Below are 21,625 nucleotides of genomic sequence, written 5' to 3' on the forward strand. Positions count from 1 at the left end.
AATTAATGTGAATATTGCATCAGATATGCAGCGCTGTTCTTATGGAAACTGAAAAAGATCTGAATAAACATTGTTTTCCCATATGTTTTTTTTTCTCTGCATCACAAAGGCAGTCCAGATAACTGTCCTAAAGCCTCCTCAGCCTCTCCCACCCCTCACTTCTATCCAGCCCTCCACCTGGATAACCCACCCCTCTTATGGGCTCCTCCATAGCACCTCCTGCTGCTGGTGTAGGGACCTGCCTCCTTTAAAAAAAAAAAAAAGTGTGTGTATGTGTGATAAAAGGCAAACAGGGAGAGCATGGAGCTTCCTCTGCCTGACCAGACTCACTTCTCTGAGCTCTCTCACTTCTCTCTTTTCTCCTCTCTCTCTCCTGATCTAACTGAGGCTGCACAGTAAAGCTGCTGGTGGGGGTGGGGGCGTTAGGGTCTTCAATTCTGGATCAACCACATATAACAACATGTGCAACTGCACTTGAACCATCGTGGCACTGGTGAATGAGCTCATGGCCACATCGATCCTTTACCCACACTCTGTATATTTCACAACAGCGCCCGTATCTTCATCGTGATAGTGTTTTTACGCTGAGATTTAGATGACACATGGTTGGTTGTGTGTGCATATGTGTGTGCTGCTAAATCACACATAATGCGCGAGCAAACATAACTGCACATTTTGCACTGCCAATTATAATTTCCTGTTTGTGAACTTAGTCAAGAGCTGGGCTTTTCTTGCACGTCGTGTTCTTGTGGAAGCTGCAAAAGTTCACTTCTTTTTTTTTCTTATTTGAGCAACCACAAAGTCATATACCTGAGCCATCCAATGATCGTGAGCTAATAAATAAGAAGAGTTTCTGAGAATGACAACATATTTGCAGTACCTGGAGGCTTTGCTGCTTGTCGTTGGCTTTGGGGGATTTGCGGCCAGTGTTTTGTTGAGACTGCAGTTGCTGTGACTGGGACTGCTGCTGTTGTTGCTGCTGCTGATGCTGCTGCTGCTGGAGGAGGATCTGCCGAGCCACCTGGAGAGCCTGATAGAGAAATATGAAAGAAGATTTTTGAAACGCTAGAATGCTAAAAGTCCCTTGAGAGCACTTTGATGCCTATTATCAGAGCACATGTATCCCCTTACAACAATATTCCCCTGGCCTTCTGATAGATAACAAACAAACATCACAGACAGTCTTTTCATACTCTGCCATTCAGAGTCATAAAGCTATTGCTGGTATAAACAGTTTCTCCACAAACAGACAGGGAACAATGATCAGATGTCAAAACAAATTCTCAGACAGCAAGAAGACAAAAAAAATCTACTGCAGTCACCCAGAAGAAATATTTATCTGTTGATAAGATGCACTAACAGCAAACACATATTGTCAAAGACAGTAATCAGGACTTTTGATCCTCCTTTAGCTCAGCCAAACTCCTCTCCAGAAAGCAAATAAAAGGCTTTATGGCTGCTTCAAATATCTGTTAAAGGACACGGCCTTCTCAGTGGAAAACAAAATACAGTGCAGTCACATGTTTATTACTCCAGCTACTCCCTTTTCCCTTACGATAAATAATCAAACATGCCATCCAGAGCAAACAAAGCTGGAGAGCGCTGGGGGAAAAAACACAGTGGTCTTGAAAACGGTCAGCGATACCAAGAAAAGCAAGCGTTGTGTTCCCACAGTGAGCTGGCCAGCCTCACACCTCCACCAGTAAACCATCTGGGTAAATAACTGGCCTCATTCTTTCCATGTTCCTCAGACAGTTGCTCCCACAATTAAACAAACAGTCGCGGGGCACATCCAAGCTCATCTCACACCACAGACAATCTTCAAGTTCCCCAGTCAATTATTTAAGAAGTTCAAAATAAATTTGTAAAAGTAAATGGTGGGATATTTAACAAGAAGATAGTGAGTGAGAGAGATAGAGAAAGATAGAGAAAGATAGAGAGAGATAGAGAGAGGAAAAAACAAAAAAGAAGGAGGAAAAAAAGTTAAGAGCGACGTGTGAACAAGAGAGTGAAACCTGCGAAAGACTGTGTGAAAGTAAGATATCTGCAGAGGGAGGGCACATAGAAAAGCTTTGTGGACAGATGAAGAGATAGAAAATCTTTGAGAATTGGTCTTAGTGCCAGTAAAGTCAGACAATACTTTAAGACAGAGAGGGAAGAGATAGTCAGGGGGGTTGCAGCGAACAGCTGTATGACGGTCTGTGTGTGTGGGTGTATGTACTGACCCTCCCAAGCACACGGCTGTCGGATGACATCATGAGGCATAAATATGACCACAAGCTACAAAGAGGCCACACTCCTGGCATTTAACCATGCTTAACTTTTAACGTGCATAAACTCTCCTCTCTCTCTGAGCTCTTGTGTAAAAGATAAATGACGCCAGAGCGACATTCATCATTCTGCATGCCTAATTGTCTTCAGCGTGAAAATTTGTGAAGGGGAACCCCCCTGCATGCAAGTGCACTCATAAAGAAAGTGTATAAATTGAAACTAAGAACTATGTGAGCAAGATTCACTCCCACATACGATGACAATATTTACTTTACCTATCTGACATTTTTGGCAACAGGTTGTTTTTTTGTTTTTCTTCCTTCACAGCAACTTACAATCTGGTGAAAACATAAAAACTTGACTTCAGTTGAACGGGAAGCGGCAGTGGAACCGATGCTAACTGACTGAAAAACATTACTATTATTCACATTCACAGGGGTCTTGTGTTTATTAGTTTATTAAAGATTATTCACTTCACACGTTTGTTGATTAAAAAGAAGTCACCTTAATTTCCAGCCACTCTGCAAAAGAAAAAATAAATGGATGAACAAAAACAAAGTTTTATTATCAGATCACATATGTAAAACAGTATTCATAGCAATAATATAACTTCGCTTAGGTGGTGTGATTACTTTGAACTGGCAGTTCTGATAATCTCTTTGACAGCGCATAAACTTAAAAGTCAGTGACTAAAACAGATTCTTGCTTTGAGACACTGATAATTCAGAAGGAAAGTCCAGAGAAAAAAAGAAAGGCTGTAACAAAATCATTTGTGACACCCGAGGCGTGGTATTACGGGCATATTGAAGAGTAAACAAAGATCGCTGTTTTCTTTCCCCTGTAGCTGATGACACATGCAGTGAAATGTGTGTGTGTGCGGTGTGTGTCTGGGTTTACAACCGAGGGTGTTGGAACAAAGAGAGTTGAGTCAACAGGATATGATAGGAAGTTCAGACAGTAATGGATGAAGAGATACATTTCTGGGAAGTCTTCCCTCACTTCATGTAAAAAGAGAAAAAAAAGACAGACTGCACACTTGCTCAATGACCAGTCACTACAAGTAGACGGTGTCATAATCGGATGTCACGAGTCATATTTCAATGTTTATGGGTGTGATATTTAAAAAAATAAAATGAAGCAATAATTTAACTATGTTACTCAATCTATCATTATGATTATGTAATCACCACCTGAGCTTGAAGACCACTGTGTCCACACATGTATTTGTATCTTTGTATAAATCATTTACGAACAGTAAAAAAAGTCACATGACAGTTTAAACAGTTAACGCAGCCTCCTGCTATTCACGGCAACAGCTTCATCAAATTATTCTTTTCCAAATTAAGTGAGGGCAATAATCATGTGATCACGCACCATGCAAAACATAGTCAATGATCATCTTGACATAGGCAAATTAACTGAAATCACATTGCCGCCTGACAGCACATGCCTGGATAAGTTGGCTTAATAACTTCAAAATGTGAGTTTTAAAAGCCACAGATAGGAGATGAGTGGAACGCGGTTGTTGGTTGGTCTGAAATATAATGAGACTCGGAGGCGAGCGGGCCGAGGTCCTGCGTTGCGAGGTCTGCTCCACTCTTAGGAATGCTGCTGTCATGTTTGTATTTTAAAAAGGCCACTGGAGCTGGCATGCCTTCGAGAGGCCTAAAGCTGGGCTAAAATAACCTATTGTGAACTGTCACTGCAATGTTTACACAGCACCCACTCCTCTATTTCAGAGCTCTCCCCCCACCACTCCCCCAGCCTCCTCTGGAATTTATCTTCTTTTGATCTCCCATTCAAAGGAGTGGACGCTTGACAGACGTGCAAGTGCAAGAGCTGCTCCAGACAAAATGTGATAAACTGGAAACTGATGACAGGTGCAAGGCTTTCCATGCACAAAGGGGTATAATGGTGCAAATCAAGTGACAGATCAGCTTAAACTGATCAGTTATAAAGTTACAGTGGGCTATGAGCTACACTGTACACATGGTGAATGCTGCTGTGGGCAGTATTGTACTTTTTGAACCATGCTTTTTTTTTTTAATGGTACGAAGAGCAACAGACAAAAGAAGGATTTGTGATTTTGTCTTGTTGATACATAATACTGGATTTGTGTAGTTTGCATCATCTCTTATATAGAACCACAGCAGAGCTGTTATAATCTTAAACTGAGGTTGTTTGGAAGCAAGCTTGTTACAGCAATAACACAACTGCAGAGACAGACGCCTACACCTACACAATATGCATACGTTCATTATCTGTGTGTCCCACATGCGCGCACACACACACACCCACACACATACACCTACACCATGAAGGGAGTGAATCCTTCAGGTGCTTTTGATTAGAAAACACCCTCCAGCACATGACGAGGTTTTATCAGCAACAAAGATGTCGCAATTTGGTATCCTCGTCATTTGCAATGCTCTTTTATTTTCTCCATTTCAAATGTGTTCAGAGTTTACACCCTCTTCCCCCTGTTAGCGCAACTTCCTCAATAAACAACAGGCATTTTATCTGCATCTACTTTCACACCATATTAGTGAATAGAGGCAGGAGCGTCTCTTATGTCCCTGGGCTATCACGCTGTGATAAGGGAGCTGCTAAGTACTGGATGTCTTTATGTGCAGTCTGCACATGTGGATTATTTACAGGCTTTGGGGTTTCCTGCTGCTAAAGCCAGCTCTGGGTGTCTCACAAATCCCAACTCAGAGCATTGCCACACAGTCAAGTCTGCTCTCTGCTGAATCCCTTGCTACCCCTTTTCCCACAATGACAAAAACCAGACACATTGCAGATCCATGTTTCTGTCTGTTCTCTCTTTTATGCAACTTTACTGACCCACGGTAACAATCAGAAACAGCACAACAGCCCAAGTCCAAGGGAGGCCTCCGAGTCACCGCATTTGCTTCAAATGTGACAGAAACACACTGCTCACATCACATTGTGCAAATGACAGACAGAGAGAAAAGGAATGTGATAAAGGGTCCAGAGAAAATAGACATGATGTGGGTAAATGTGAAGGGGAAAACAATCAGGGGGGAATCATTCGGGGTGTCTCCACCGGGAGTTAAACAGTGGGAAACGACGGGGCCAGCGATGTTTGTTCGGGCTCATCAACAGCGAGACCTCCTCCTCTTTTCCACAGCTGGGGAAGACCTTGAACGTGAAATGGTTTCAAGCAGATTGCTCCTAATTGCTAGAAGATGTGCAAGCAGGTGTAACCGGATCCCTGCGGCCACTCAGAGAAAAGGAGAAGGAACGAGATGTGCATCTGTTTGTGTGTTTCCGTGCTCGTGTGTGTGTGTGTGTGTCTGTGCGTGTGTGCTTTGGTGTATTTACTCAGCGGCCATGTTTCTCCAGGCTTTATTAGGCAGCAGAGTGTAGCTCAGAGACAGCCAGCAACAACACGACTAATAGGTTAGCTCTTAATGTAGTCCAGCTCAGAAGACACCAGTCCCACTGGTCTCACTCTGCAGCCTCTGCGGAGTGCAGCCTAAATGTCAAGGTTATCTGCTTGACTTTTTGACTGATGGCACGTCGCGACTCACCTGAAATTTATCACTTCCATTGTTTCTTTTTCAAAGACGAGCCCTGTGCTCCTAAGCCGTGGCCCTAACCAAGCCGAAGAGGTCAGGTCCTCCTTCCGCCAGTTCTTCCACACAATCTGCTAGCATGCTAAGCTAAAGTAGCATCCTTCCACAGGCAAAACTGGAAAGTTAAGTTATCCAATTGTTTCAGATATTATGCTGTATAAGCTACTGTGGAAGTAGCAGTGCCAGTAGCATGAAATCAGTAGGCCTGGGGGTATAGCTGATCCTATATTCACAATACGACTAATAGCCGACTATGCAAACAGATAGTTATGGAATTCACTTGGAATACTGTCATTTTAATTGAAATGCATATGATTTTTTTTATTTTGCAGCAGGGGGTGATTTTTAAACATGTAAGCGGATAAGCAGTGAGGATCATGTCTATTTATATTAATTGCACTTTTTTCTTTCTCTTTTCCTCAGTAATACAGACGTTTATCTGCAATGCAAAGCAGGGAAAAATCTAGTTTCCCAGTAAGTATATAATTAATGCCATTTCCAAAAAGCCACTCCACATGGAAAACAGGCCCTGATGCTCAAACCTTGTGCATTACAGGGCCCTCGCAACAACACTCTCCAGTCTGTGTTTAGATTTCCAAACTAATTCATGTAGAATACATAAATAAATCAACGTTTTATACCCACTTCAAACCATTAGATTCCCTTCCTTCTCTGCACTTTTCAACTAATCTATTAATATTTATGACAACGCTAAACATTTCAAATATCCACGTTTAAACAATAAGGCAGTACGTGCACTTACATAAGACAAAATTTGACGTCAATAATTTTTCTTTTTTTTGTCCAACACACTTCCCCCTTGTAGCCCCCCTCTCTCTCTCTCCCCATAACAGGTAATGCAGAGCCCTGACAAATGTTTTTTGGAGAAAAAAATGACTGTTAGAAAAACAAGACGAAAGCAAAGTTATTAACTGTGAGTGGAGATAGAAGAGAGGGGGCTGTGAAGCAGGACTGATGATGGAGGGAGTGGAGTGAAAAAGGGAGAGGAGGAGGTGGTGGTGGGGGGGTCAGACAGATGGAGGACTAGAATAAGAGTGTGAAACAGAAAAGAGAGGTAAAAAGGGAGATGGAAAGAGAGGGAAAAAAACAGAATGTAGTGGAGGGGAGGCGGAGGTTGCAGGAGGTGCAGAGGGGAGGGTAAACAGTGCCCCAACCAGGCGGTTCGGGCGCTCCGAGCCTGGTACAGAGGGGTCAGCCCCACCACCGCCCCCCACTCCACCTCCCAGCCCGGCGAGGTCAGCTCAGCTATGCTGGCCTGACAGCTTCCGTTTGCTGTGTGCTCGGCATTTGTTTGGATTCCCCAGCCTTGCTTAGCCAGCAGCTTAACAACAGATGGCTAAAGAAGGCCTCTATTCAGAGTGGTCTGGATAAGAAAATCACACCAAGGAAAGTACACAAGCTGCAGACAAAACACACAGACACACCACCAGCGCACGCTCGCACACACACACACACACACACACACACATGCAAATTACATGGATTGTCAGAGTTGCACATGCTGCAAATGAGGCAATGGCAAATAAGGTTTTGCTTGCTGCAAACAGTTATTTCATTACCTACAGAAACGTATGCAAAGACACAACGGCGAGCCACATGCAACAACATGCAAGTGGATACATACGCATGCACCGTGTTGTCTGATTATATCGAGCAACTTCCTGAGAGGATTCAGTAACCGAGCAGATCTCAGTGAAAGCATTTCCGTACCAAACCATTATTAAACGAATACTGTGTTTATTACAGCTTTAGTGCGGTGTAAACTCATAAACACCCTCCCGGAGTACAAGAGGAGCTGTCAACTAAATATTGTTTCTCTCATGAGTCGCTCTTCCACCTCAATTACGCCTTTCAACTTCACAGGCTCAGTATGATAAAGTGGCAGTAAAAATCATTCACATTAATACACCATTGTGCATCTGCTGCTAAAGGTAATTAAAGAAGTAAATGACTCATAAGAATAGACATATTAGCTGCAAAATGAAAGGCAACTGGGCTGCCTCATGAAAATATGTACCATTAAGATACTGCATTTTCATATTGGGGTAATCAGCTCCACTAGCCTGATGCTGATTTAATCCACTCCAGTGGAAAGTCTATCAGCGCACAGCCGCGTGTCACTGTCTCTCTTATGTCTGCCCGCCAAGAGCCAGGCGTGCTACTTTAGCATTGCCTGTGAATGACTCCACTAAGGGAGGGAGGTCACACACAGGCAAATCAGTCGGAGGAGCAGCCGATGCTTAGGTGTCATTTAGAGGCAGATGGAGCAAAAGAAGGAAAAAAAAAGTGTGAGAGTGAGAGGAGGATAAAACGAGCTAAAAAGAGTAATAAAAAAATAAGACGGCAAAAGCACAAACGATCTGGGAACAAAGCGGCAGGCGAATCTCAGCAGCCCCCCTCTCTCTGACCTCAGCTTTTTGTTCTGAGCATATGATGCCTCAGGATGCCCACCGCTGAATACGGTGATACTATCCGTCAAGTTGATGAAGTGGGAGGAAAAGAGCAGAGGCATGCTAACTGTGCTGAGTACTTAGATGGACTGTTAGAAAACACACACTCCTCCTGATTGCATCTTCTGTGGAAGTGTTGCATCACTTTGTAGCAGGGAGTGTTGTGCTTGGGAAAACGGGCGCTTCCAAAAACCCAGCGTGAGACCTAGAATACTGTGAGCAGATTTGATCGTGCTTGAATGATATTGTTTAGAATGGGAAGATCTATCTGCCCTGGTCTCATAGACGGAGGACTCAACATTATTGATACACCCGAGACTTCCGGGATAGGACCCATAAAACCTCCTAAATCTTCCAATTTAGTTGTGGTGAATATAGATGAATGTGGTCCGTAGGATGGTGCTTGAGGAGGGGAGGAGAGATCAGACAGTTGCCACAGTGGTGGAGCGTCACACTGCTTGGTGCCTATACTTATGCCCCAGTGTTGACAGCTGACCACTTTTCGGCCTCCACACCACAGGGCATGTTGATTAACTCTGTGCAGATGCAAAAGTAACTCATCTTGATGAATAATCCCGCTAATCAGTGAAGCAGACAACAAGCGTGACACTGCCCAAAGCAGATTTTGACTGCTGCCTTGAAGATGGATTCGTAATGACATCCGCCCAAAGAGCAGGCAAAATATCTGCTTCTGCTGATTTCATTAAGAGACCACAAAAGAAAAACCCTTGTAACGACCTCACCACAGCCTATATGGCGAGGTTGTTTGCGACTGTACATCTTTTTCCCACTGATGCTCGCTGCCTTGAACTGTCCTGACCTGAGACCTAACACATCATGAGCTGCGGGAGGATTCCCAGTGTGTGTGTGTGTGGAGCGAGAGTTCCTCCGAAAGAGAAGATTTTCTATAAATCACAGGCCAGTCCAATTGGCTATGGATAGAGTTGCAGCGGGGAGAGACGGCTCCCTGGGAATAGCAGTGTCTCTGTTGAAGTCATTCCAAGATGGGTAATATGATCCTGTGCCGCCAGGAATAAAGGAAGGGAAGAGAAAAGGAAGAGAAAAAATCTGATTGCTCCGGCCATAAAGAGGAGTAATCTCCAGCAGGGTGCAGACACATCACCCGTCACACTGGACAGTAATGTATTATAGTCTCACAGGCAGATGATGTGACACATATAGGGCCCCACTTCTTTGTGGTTCACAAACTGCTTCTTCTCTTATTCCAGGAATTATTAACCTTCATTGACTTGGTAGGAGGATGTGAAGGTTTATGGAGAAACAAAGGGACTGACAGCTCTGGTGCTAAGCAGGACGAGGACCCTCATCATAGGCAACTTGGCTAACTTGGCCAGGCTTTTATCTACACTCGTATTTAGTCTGTACATAGATTACCATGTCATGCACTGTTTAAAGTATGAAAAAAAAACAGATAAAAAAAAAGGGGATTTTCTGACCAGAATACATATTCTATTTATGCAAATGCAATCCAGAATATGTAAACAGTGCCAGTTAACGGCCAGTTGGCCACAAACTGAAAAAACAGGAGAGAATCATCTAAATGTCTAAAACCAAGTGTACATGAGGTAATACAACTGTTCAATGTTCAACCACTGAATGATGCAACAAATTTACCTTTATTTTGACATGTTAAGCCACCTGTTAACAGGAAAATGCAAACAATGGAGCTGTTGTGATCCGTACTGAACCTGTAAAGCACAGGACGATGGCAAAGCCCGGTAAAGATTCTGTGGCCAGCTTTGATCAAACGTATGCCAATTTTTAAGCTGATTTAAACAGTAAATAAACACAAAAACAGCAACACTTTTATTAAAAATTCAGCTTAATTTCCTTTTATTAAACCAATGCCTGATTGTCCAGGACTTCAGGTAAGATCACATTAAGTTCACAATACTAATTTACAAATGTTCTTTCATTTCAGCCTTGTTCTGGAGTGTTTATGGACTAACAAGTCATGGGAAAAAAAAGGTCCTTTGGGTGTAAGCACTTTTCTAAAGCTTAATTAACATGCGGAGTGCACTGTGGTGACAGAATTGGCCGCCCTCAATCTGCCTGAGCCACCTTCAGCTTTAGGCGCTGAGACCTGCAGGCTGCAGGCTTCAATAAATGTCGCAGGAGAAGATGATCACAGCTCAAATTAAGTTACGCTCTAAGCTTGAAGGGCTTACATAAACATGTGACGGAAATATTAAACTACGACAAACGGGAAAATAAGACGGGGGAGAAAAACTATAATTCAAAAAAAATATTCTTCTTATACAGTTTGAATGTTGTTAGAATTAACAAAATTGTAAGAGTATCATGTCTTAGGTGATGAATTTTCACTCATGATAGTACTTTGCGGTAATATACTTTGCTTTTTTCTTAAAATCACCACCACCTCTGGTTTTCAGAAGGAGGCACTTAGATGCAGTTGGTGTGAATAAGTGGTAAAAGTAAAACCCAGGTGGCAGAAGTAGCCCAAACAACAAGCACTGCAGGAACCAAGGGCATGTGGGCTATAGAGCTGCTGGGGTGGTGGGCGGGGGGAATGACAGACTGCTGTTCAACTCCATTAGCTGCTATGTGAGAGGGGTGCATCTAGCAGCACACGACCTGTGAAGAATCTTAGATCTCACTCTATCTTGGAATGGGGATTGCCGCATTAATTCTAGGAAACTGTAATCTCTCAAGCAAATCAAATTACTCTCATTAAGCGCAAGAAGAAAACTGCCTCTGTAATAAGTATGTATAAAAAGTATTTATTACCAATAATCACCCCTTTAATATGAGCTAGCTTACAACGGCTTTTATTTTTGCTGATTAAGTTTAAAAATGGGGAAACAAGGAAGGGCACATGCTCACGGACGCATACACATGGCATTTGCACCCCCTCGCGCACACACACACACACACACTTTCAAACACGTACGCAAACACACACACACTAATACACAGCTCATGGAGTTTATGAGAGCGGTTGATACAGTGATTAAAGGGGAGGGTAGAGGGATACAGTGCTCGAGGGCCTTGGAGAGGACGTGCCTCACCTAGTCATAAAAACACACCTCTGTCTTTAAGGCAGCACCAGAATCGCTCTCAGTAGGTTCACTTGGAGGTGAATCGCTAAAGAATTTACATGCAAAGTAGCACATGTCATCACCCAGACAGTGCGCCTGCACACATAGAGTTACAATGTAACTTGGCACACGCTCACTGACCGCTGCATATTTGCAACGGTTTGCAAGGTTTGACGGCCTGACCCAGGGCAGCTACTCACACACATACACACACACACACACCGGTGTTTCTCAAATACGCACATCTGCTGGACATTGTTTCTTTTTTTTCTGTGTTTGCATAATTTGTGTATATGTACAAGCCTAAATGTTCCACCAAACAGCCAACAGTGTGTTAATGTTATGCATGCATGGTTTTTAAACAGTAAATAAAGCTAAATAACATTGTGGGTATAATGACTCTGGTGGGAGGTGAAGTCTTTGCTCCTCTTCCAGGATATGACATCATTCCACAAAGCACAAGCTGCCAAGTATAATTGCCTTGCTGGTAAATGGAAGGTTTCCTCCCGCCCTGTTTCTAGTATTTCATTTTTTATTCGCATAACCAATTAACTACATCTACAAAAAAAGAAGAAAAAAAGATACAAGACAGTTAACAAAAACACATCAAAATGGGTGATAAAAACAATTTGCCTCCACAAAATCAATTAGGATTAAGGGTCAGTGGGTCATTCATTTGCTGCTTCAGCATAATTACCTGTTTTTCTTCCCCTCATTTACTTCTTTATTCAGCTGGGACACCGATGTCCCCGCAAACCAAGCTAACACACTTTTTTTGTGAGTATTCAAATTACACATTGATTCCTGTGAGAAAACGTCTGTCAAACTACAACGCGGCAAAGCTAATGTGCTCCAAAAAACAAAACTCCCCTGAAGCAAAATGAGGAGATTCTATTAGATGTCAGCCTACATACTGTAAATTTCAATTTGACTTTGGCCCAATCAGGTAATAAATAAATAAATAAGTGGATAAATGAATAAATAAATAACACAAAATCAGATTAGGAATTACAATTTGATTTTGTGGCGCATGAATGAGATCAACCTCCTGCACCTCTGCCTCCATCAGACATGAATGCTTGAATGCAAGAGGACGGTTTACAGCGCCGCTGTCTCTCTGTTGCTACAAATCACAGCTGCTGCTTCTTTGACTGTCTATCAAAGAGGCCGCATCCACTCCTGTCTGTCCTGATGCTGTGATTCTGAGTAAGGTGAAGAGGACATGACAGAGAGCTGAGGACCATGGCTCACTTTCTCTCTCTTGAAGATAATTGTAAATACATTTATAAACTCCTCCAAAGTAAAAGGTATTGGTCTTTTAATAGACAGAGGCATTCATCATGTTTAACACATAAAAGCACACTCAGTTAGTCCGCCGGCAGAATATCACATTAACACTTTGTAAACATCCACCCATAAAGATAATTATTTTGATTGCGAGACTCTTGTGAGGCTTTTCTTCCCCTCCTCAACATCTGGTTAAAATATGGGGCAAGTGCTGGCTTCCTGGCTCCCGCTCAGGTGGTTAAAATAGACTGCACACATACACGTATAAATAGAGTGGTGGGTAACTTTCTTCTCTCTTTTTTTTCCCTCTCCTTTAGTTTACAATTTTTTAATCTTTTTTTTTTACTCAGTGGCGAGTCAGCGAAAAGGCAGGAGCTGTGGCTCCCCACATCGCACCTGCCAGGAAGTGATCCTTTTCTCTGCAGCCACAGAGGCAGCGAGGATAGGCCAGGACATGCAGCTGTAGCGTGAGCATTGAGTGCGATGCTCCTACAAGCAGTTCAAGAGAGAGGTTCACAGGCACATGCAGCAGTTTTTCATTCATAAGTAATACAGCCAGCAAAGACTTGGAATCACCTGCAGTTGAGATCTGAGGCAAATATTTCTCAGCCCATATGTTATATTCGATGAGAGAAAAATAATCGCTAAACTTAAAAACAAGCCATCTGCTCGTATTCAAAATCTGCTGTTCTTGTGTTTTTTTGCATTTCCTCCTTGCTCTTGGTTGTGTAGTGGGCCAGACAGAGGAGAGGAGGCCTCAGGAGTGCGACAAAGCACAGGAGACTGTGATAATTGACCAAGATGCTGCTGCCACCGAGTCCCCTGTCCCCTCACCTCCAAATCCCTGCAGCCCCCTTTTCAATTTAACACAAGACTTGACCAGATTTCACTCATTGCAGGGCCAAGGCACATCTTTGACACTTTTACATTAGACGCACCGCTTTCTGCTGATTAAAAAACCTTCCCTGCTGTCTCTCTCCGTCTCCCACTGTATGGCGAGGGGTAATGTGAGAGGGGTGTCCATTTCCTGTCCCTCCTTTCCCCCCAAATCAACCACAAATAACTCACAGCCTCCTGCGCCTATCTTGATTTCACTCCAGCAGATAAGGACACCATTTATTGTTTTCATTGAGCTTGAGTGCTAAGACAGAGAGCACCAAATTACTCTCAGATTGAGATAAACACACCACAAATCGCTAATTCAATCCGTCTTCCGTGCCGGTGATGTTTTGAAGAGAGGGGAATATCAAAAGATCACACTGTGAAACCCGAGTCTGGAGGTGTGATATCAGCTCAAGACCTCATCAAATTGAGAGGAAAAGCCAACTGTAACTTGAGTAAGAATTCCCTTTGGAGAAGCAGAGAGCTGGTACAATACAGCAAGTCTGTGTACTGAATAAAAAATGTGGATGCTTCATAGCTATGGCAGGAAGAGAATTGACTAAATATCACGATTTGGGTTTTTAGCCTTCATGACAGCCCATGGAGCTGGAAATCAATGCATCTCTGTTTGTGGAGTGCTGCGCTGCCCCTGGTAGTGGTGGATGGCGGCGGCAGCGGCGGTGAGGAGCTGAGGACTGGAGAGTATTTACTGATGTGGTTATCTTGTCCTGTGACAGGCAGGATCACTCAATCAGCCGGCGATGGCTGGGCTCAGGCAAGCATTACACGCATATCCCCATACTTCTGGGGAGGAGGTGTCAGCCAAGCAAAATCTGATCAACAAATGCAGTTCCCCTGTGCCACAGCTATCTGAGATGAAGATGATATTATGTGGAAGTGAGCAAGGTGATGGAGACAGCACAGGGGGGAGAAACAGAGAAGGACAGAGAGAGAGAGGGGAAAGGAGACCTGAGAGTGGAACCTCCTCTCAGGCTCAGCTTCTTAAAGGCAAAGTGTCTCTACTGGAAAGCAAGGAGATAACATGCTGATATATTTTAATAAGAACCATGTGCCTTGCAACACTGCCTTTACTAGATCAAAGAAGCAAGCATTTATATGCTGGAGACAGCCTCACATTAATTATCAAAAACCTGAATTAAAAAATAAAAACTTGTCTGTCCAGTAGAGTTACATACCAATTAAAAACACAATCCTGGCAGAGTCCAACTGACATTTCTAATGATTCCTTTTAAAAATTACTGACATGTACATGTTATTAAAAGGTTAGAGAAATTTGCATTTAGCAATGAGGAAAAATAAATATAGTGTTGAGTGTGCAGATAAGAGCTCAGTAATTAGGAGTAGACATTGCGGTGGTGGAAAACATTTGAAGAATAAACCTGGACTAGTTTGCTTCTTTCCCTGTTGCCCTACAGATATTTTACATTATTCAATCCAAAATACCATCTTTCTGATTCTAACTTTTCTTTTGCATGTTAATGTTTAATAAGAGCCTTTGGCTATCTATGGGCACAATTATTAGATATCCGCAGAGAGAAATTGAAAAATTAATCATACTCTCAATTTTGTACTTCTCTGATCCATTGGAAATGGCTCTAAGAGCTGTGGCTTCTCCCCTGTCACAGGCTCCATCTAAACACAATCAATCTGCTGCCAACCATGGGTTGCTTGTGCAACACAGACAATTGCATCAATACAGTAATTAACTGATTATTTATGTGTTGGCACTTGTCCTGATGCACTACAACACTGATAAGCCTGTTGTAAATTTGTATTGCTCTGACCAGGTGTCTTGTGTAGTTATATTTCCATACAGCTCAATTATCCATGCGTGGACCCTGTAGGTTTTTAGTAGTCATTGTTTTGGCCCTTGCCATTACTGTATGAAATCTATGCTAATATAAAATACTGAGAATAAAATATGCTAATGTACAGACAAAATAACATCAATTTATAGTTGACAGAGTCATTTATTCTACACACTATCAAGTTTCTGAGTGGCAATTTTAGCTTCTGAAAAGCATGTACAGGTATATGATGATGTATTATGCAGAATAATGGGAACTAAAATTTGAGTGCTGCTTAAATACTGCTGTGAAAGATTGAATTTTTTTCCTCCAGAATGTTCCCCAGAGGTGTTCAGCATCACTTCATGTGTAAACATGTTGTTTGAAATATTTACAAGTTAAATAATTTACAACTTTTTTGTTTTGATTAATTTCTAACTGACAAAGTAACACTGCCAAAACAAGAGCGGTAAACAAGGCTGTGTTTACAGCTCAGCTGATGCAGTCAGTCTGTCCTCTAGTAAATGGCTGTTTTTACCTCATAATTATTATTTACATGAAACCACTGTGAAACTATTCATTATTAGAGGTGCAAGTTAACCTTATATGCAGATATTTCCGTTAAAAATAAACATATTGTAGGCTAAAGCTATGTTCAGACAAATTGTTTTATAGAGGATGATTGATAGATCTGTTTTGACACTTTATTTGCAGAGGCATGGATAATCATGCATGTAAATTTGCTATTTAAGAAAATTATAGATAGCAATGACGTGCCAAACAGCACTAAAGTGAAGTGTTAAAACTGCAATAACAGAGGATAATGTGCCAAAATTAACTTGCAGAATTGTATAATTTAAATAAAACTAAAACTAAATGTGTGAGTTTCATCTGTGTTGTTCTATAGCAGGGGAAACCCTTTATCAATATACTTTATTTGATGTAGAGACAACAGTGATTATTATTGATTGAGTGCTGAGTACTGGTTAAGTGTAAAATATATAGTCTACTAAGGTGGTATCTTGTTCAAAGGACCAGTCAGTCTGTTTTTGACATTGGACAGTAGCAGTAAAATCAATATCAAGTGGCTGTCCAACACTACAGCTGTATCGAACAGCTCACTGCATCTTGGACTAACTTCCTGTACACCTTTGGTTTGGTACTTTGGTTGATAAAGTGTTGCCAGAAGTGGAATGTGTAGCTGACACATCAAAACACATGTGTTACTGTGGTGTCAAACTTAACAGATTATTTTTTATATACGTGTTTTTTTTTTACATTAAATTGGCATCTGACAGACATTTGTACTGCATCTGAGAACAAGAGTTGTGATTGATCCTGTGTGTTCACCATCTGCCTCACAGTACACTCCTGCTGGACTTACTCAATTTCCTCTCCAATGCTTCAAACGCGAGCCCCCCCCCCAGCCAACCCTATCCCACCCACAGATACACAGAAACACACACACACACACACACACACACACACACACACACACACACACACACACACACACACACACACACACACACACACACACAGGGAGCCACACAGAGCCCCTGGACAGAATGCCCTCCTCCCTAAACAACTCTTTCTTTAACATCTGCCCAGAAGCAGCACTGCTGCCTTTTGTCCACTCACTGTCTCCTAAGGCATGTCATCCAGCTCTAATCAAGCAGAAAATGGTCATAAATATTTCTTTCTGCTAGATTTCACATTCACATTTCACGCAGGGACATGATATTTTCCCCCTACCTCCAGGGAGTACCTAATGCAAAAAACAGTTACTTATATTCAAGGCTCATGTTCCTTCAGTCAAATGCAGAACATATTCCCTGTTTGCGGGGAAAAAACAAGAAAAAAGGAGGGGGGGAGACGGGAAAAGAGGCGGGGGGAGACATAAAGGACTGTCTTATTTTCTGTGCCATTTACTGGCTAGTACTTTCACAGCCATCCCATTACATCATGTCAAAGATTGTAAACAAGCAAATAACAACAGCGCATCAGAGACCACAGTGAGGGAGCGGCACACATTGTCCTGTTAGGGAGGTCTCTCAGCTACCAACGGAGGAGGAAAAAAAAAAACATTTGTTTTTATTGTCCATCTAAATAATATATATCTTTTTGTACAGAGAAAAAAAAAGATTGCATGAGGATTTATTTGAAGCATTGTCTCTGGCCTGGCCAAGTATTTATGGCACATGTCATTCACAGGATGCAGAGGTGCCATCACTATTATTTATGACGAGACATCCCATCAGGGCATATCATTCTCTAAATGGTATACAGCTATTCACTAGTGAATACCGACCTGTGCCATTTTTCTCTCAAATAGAGGCCATGTCACTGCTGAATGTGCAGGGGGGGTTGTTATTAATCACTGATAGATACTTTGATGGGTGAGTGCATGTCAAACAATCAAATTTACTCTAAGAGACCTGTACATGGTGTGGCTGTCCATACATATTTACTTCAATGAAGGCTCATTTGATCACCAGCATTGGTAGTTAATCATCTTCCTCCCTGCATGCCAAAAACAGAGCTGTCAAGGTTTTCTCTGTATCATACAAAAAAGGGCTCTGGACTGTGCACTTGCATTGTAATTATAACCACAATATCCATGCTTCCACACAACTAAATATGATTCAATGTGAAATTATTTCATTATGTTCTTATTGTGTAATATTCCAGGTACTTCACTGTCAATCCATTACTTTGTTGGGTGAGATGCTATTAATCAAGTTAAAAAGGGCTAAACAGGGACCGAACCTATCCTGGTACATGGCACATGTGTGTATATTAGGTCCATGGCTCATTTCCAGCTCAATACAGCTGGACAGTCTAGTAAAAAACATTATCTCTATATATGCGGTGGTGTGCAAAAGGTTACATAATAATACTGTGTTCCCAAACTGAGAAAAAAACAACAGACACTGTTTTCTTAAAGGGGCTATTTTTTGCCAATAAATCATTAACAATTTACTCACCAGTCTAGAAAAAGTTAGCATGCTAACCGGCTAGCCCTAACCCATCTTAACTGTCGACACTTTCAGAAACTAAATAAGTGGCCTATTATACTGTAACCTCTTTTCTTGTAAATGCAACAATGCCTGTAGCTTTTCATCAAGACTGGTAAGTAAACAGATGTTGATGATAACATTAGCCATGTAGCAATAGAATATAGCTCCTTTAAGGGGACAAGCCATCAATTTTACACATCACGTTTAATTCTCTTGTCTTGAGGAGAGCTTGAGGAGAACGGGCTAAGAAAATGCCTCCTGTGGCTCTGAAAGGAAGCTTTTCAAAGTCTGAACCCTGTTGATCTGGATTTTCGAAGCTTGATCCAAACTAGCTGCCTCTCTATCCTGCAATACGACATCATTGCGGCGCAACTATAGCTTGTTTTGTTTTACCCTACTCGGTGCATATTTTAATTCTGCTTAACTTATTATTCTCAGTGACATAATATTAGTTACATCCCAGTGGGGGAAAACAAAACCTGGAGAAGAAGGTAAAGAAAATAAAACAGTTTAAATCTAGTCTTCAATGTTGAGTCCTTTTGGAGCAGAGACAGTTCACTAAAGGGTGCACTGGGGAGCAATAACGGTTGTGTGTGTGTGCTAACAAATGGCAGCAGGTGGCAAACAGGTATTTTGCAACCATCACCTAGCTCCCCCTCAGAAACCCCTGCACCTCCCCCTGTGTCACCCGGCCTGGCTAGGTCTTGCATGCTGACGCCAAGAATGAACTCTGATGTCTGTTACCCACATTGTGCTAAGAGATTATGAATAAGAGATAAAATCCAGGCTCACTACAGGACTTTCACATTAGCCTGGCAGTGTAGGTGATGCTCTCTATGCATACATGTATACAACTGCACATAGTGCGTGCGCGCACACATACACATCAACATTTTGCATGCACATACAGATTCTCCATGAACCCTCTCAGGCCACTGCACCTAGGTGTTTATATGTGAACCCTGAAGATGCCTTAATCTGCAACAAAAATTAGGGCTTGTTGAAACAAATAAGTGTTTTAGGAGGAGACGGTCCCGGTTTCAATTTCAATAGCTCATTTAACCCTTATCTGCCCAAATCCTTGGGGTCCATTCTATGTTAATTGGATCTACATTGCACTAGCATTGGGGGTGTTAACAAGCACAGCCTATGAATATTAATTACCCTGAAGTTTTCTGCACAGGAAAGACTTCACTGATACATATTAATTCTATGAAGTTTTTAAAGTAGTGCTCTCATTAAAAATGAATAGGCCCTGCGCTTGAATGTTTTCCCAAGAGGAACTGTGCATCCTTAAGTCTATCCCTAATAAATTGGGTCAGATTGGCTATCCTTAAAGAATAGCTTCTGCTCAAAATGGCATTATTATTCAACTAAATGTAAACATTCCAATCGGGTGAAGAGAGGGTTTTGTTTAAACAGTGTTTTGACAATGGCTATTAAAGCCAGTCATGTCTGAGCATGTACTTTCCCAGCCACAGTCTCCTGAGGCCCCGTTAAAACGGTTACTTATTTACAACACTAAACACACAAGTTGTTCAGCTAAACAGCGCAAAATTACTCTCCGTGCCAGTGTGTGTGTGCTTGTGTGAGGATTTGTGTGTGCACCTTGATGTGGAGCATTCATAAGCGGTTGTTGGCACTACTTTAAATAAAACATTGAGGATGCATTAGTCCTCTGGCTAGCTGAGGCCTCTCTCTAAGCCATTTAATACTGAACTGACGCAGACGTGTTTCCCTGTCTGCCTCCAGCCAGCTGCTTCAGACACCTGCTCAAAGTTTAGAGTTGCCCACTTCAGCACAAACACGCAGACCAAGGCCATCAAAGACCATCCGGGCACCACACAATGAGAGCCACTTCACTCTTCCTAATGATACCAGCATCATTTACATGGGAGGCATTTGTACCTGCACATGTCCTTGAGAGGTTTGCTCATCCACACATTCCCCACAGGGACAGACAGTATATCTAACCTTAAGGACAGATCGCAACTCCCTGATTGGGTTTATACACATGAAGAATCCAGATGAGAAATTGGATTACAGTCGATGATGTGTAGGATTATGCTGAAATTCCAGTGTAGAGCTGGTGTGTAATCAGATTTGTCCTTTACCCTAACACTGAGATATTTAGATCTTTTCTAAGATGATACACTTTATTCTCCCCTATGCTTGAATGTGTGATGTTGTTGGCCCTGTGATAAACTGGCAACTTGTCTGGGGCATACTTCACCTCAGATGGGATTGGCTCCAGTCAGCACATAGCCCTGCACAAATTATTAGTATAGATAGTGGATGGATGGACTATGTGATGTACAGTAAGTGCTCTTTGTTTAGCTGTCCATCTTAGTCCTCTAAACTAAAACCTGATCAAGGATCACAATTCTACCTATATTATGCAAATCTCTTGTCTAAACTGGGACCAGTCTACCCCTGGTACAACACATCATCATGATGACATTTATGTTGAATATTATTTTTAGTAAATGTATATAGTACAGTAATCAATTACTTAATTTCTCAATTTTGGGCTGAATCCATTGTAACGTTACAATAAAAAGGAAAACAAATGTTTATCTCCTCTAACTCTCTCTATAACTTCTCACTTTGAATGCCAAAGCAGTCAAAAACACAACACAGGACACATTTATATGTATTCAGTGTTGTCAAAAAAGATAGTTGCATAAAACAGAGGTTCAGCAGGAAATTAGTCACTTTTAACCTTGGTTAATAGCTTGAAGCATTTATGAGCCATAATCAAATATTTGTTCAGTTGTGTGATGGCAAGAACAGACATTTTGGTAGTGAGAACACTTAATAACTAACTAACCCAATACGTAAGGCACAATTTTGTTGTTTGCCAAAAGGACAGAGATGAAGAGATTTCTGTGTTTTGTTTTAGTATTTAAATGCAGATGGATGTCTTCACAAATTACCTTCACATTGTGAACATCACGAAGACACTAGTGAGAATGCACGCTGACATACGCTACATATAAATAGCATTTTTCAGATTTATCCACCCCAGTGTGGCTGTCTCCTCAATCAGCTAACCTAATGAAGGACATAGGGCTGTTTGTTGACTTGCTTGCTCTATACATAAAGTTGATCTTTACATCTAGTATTTGCTTTTATTTTCTGTATTGACAATATTTTAGATTTTGCTAAAATCATAACCAGAACTACATATGAAGTAATCCTGTCAAG

At 41.8% G+C, this 21,625-nt stretch overlaps 1 protein-coding gene across 7 annotated transcripts in view; it reads right to left on the reverse strand.

The window, feature by feature from the left end:
* foxp1b (forkhead box P1b) overlaps positions 1–21,625 on the reverse strand; it is a 150,130-nt gene that overhangs the window by 54,132 nt on the left and 74,373 nt on the right. For all 7 annotated transcript variants that reach the window (XM_083971023.1, XM_083971027.1, XM_083971028.1 and 4 more), the window contains one exon: positions 881–1,030. In XM_083971023.1, the coding sequence (XP_083827149.1) occupies positions 881–1,030 (150 nt within the window). The remainder of the gene's footprint in view (positions 1–880; positions 1,031–21,625) is intronic.

Source organism: Trachurus trachurus (assembly GCF_905171665.1).
Source record: "Trachurus trachurus genome assembly, chromosome: 5".
NCBI lineage: Eukaryota > Metazoa > Chordata > Actinopteri > Carangiformes > Carangidae > Trachurus > Trachurus trachurus.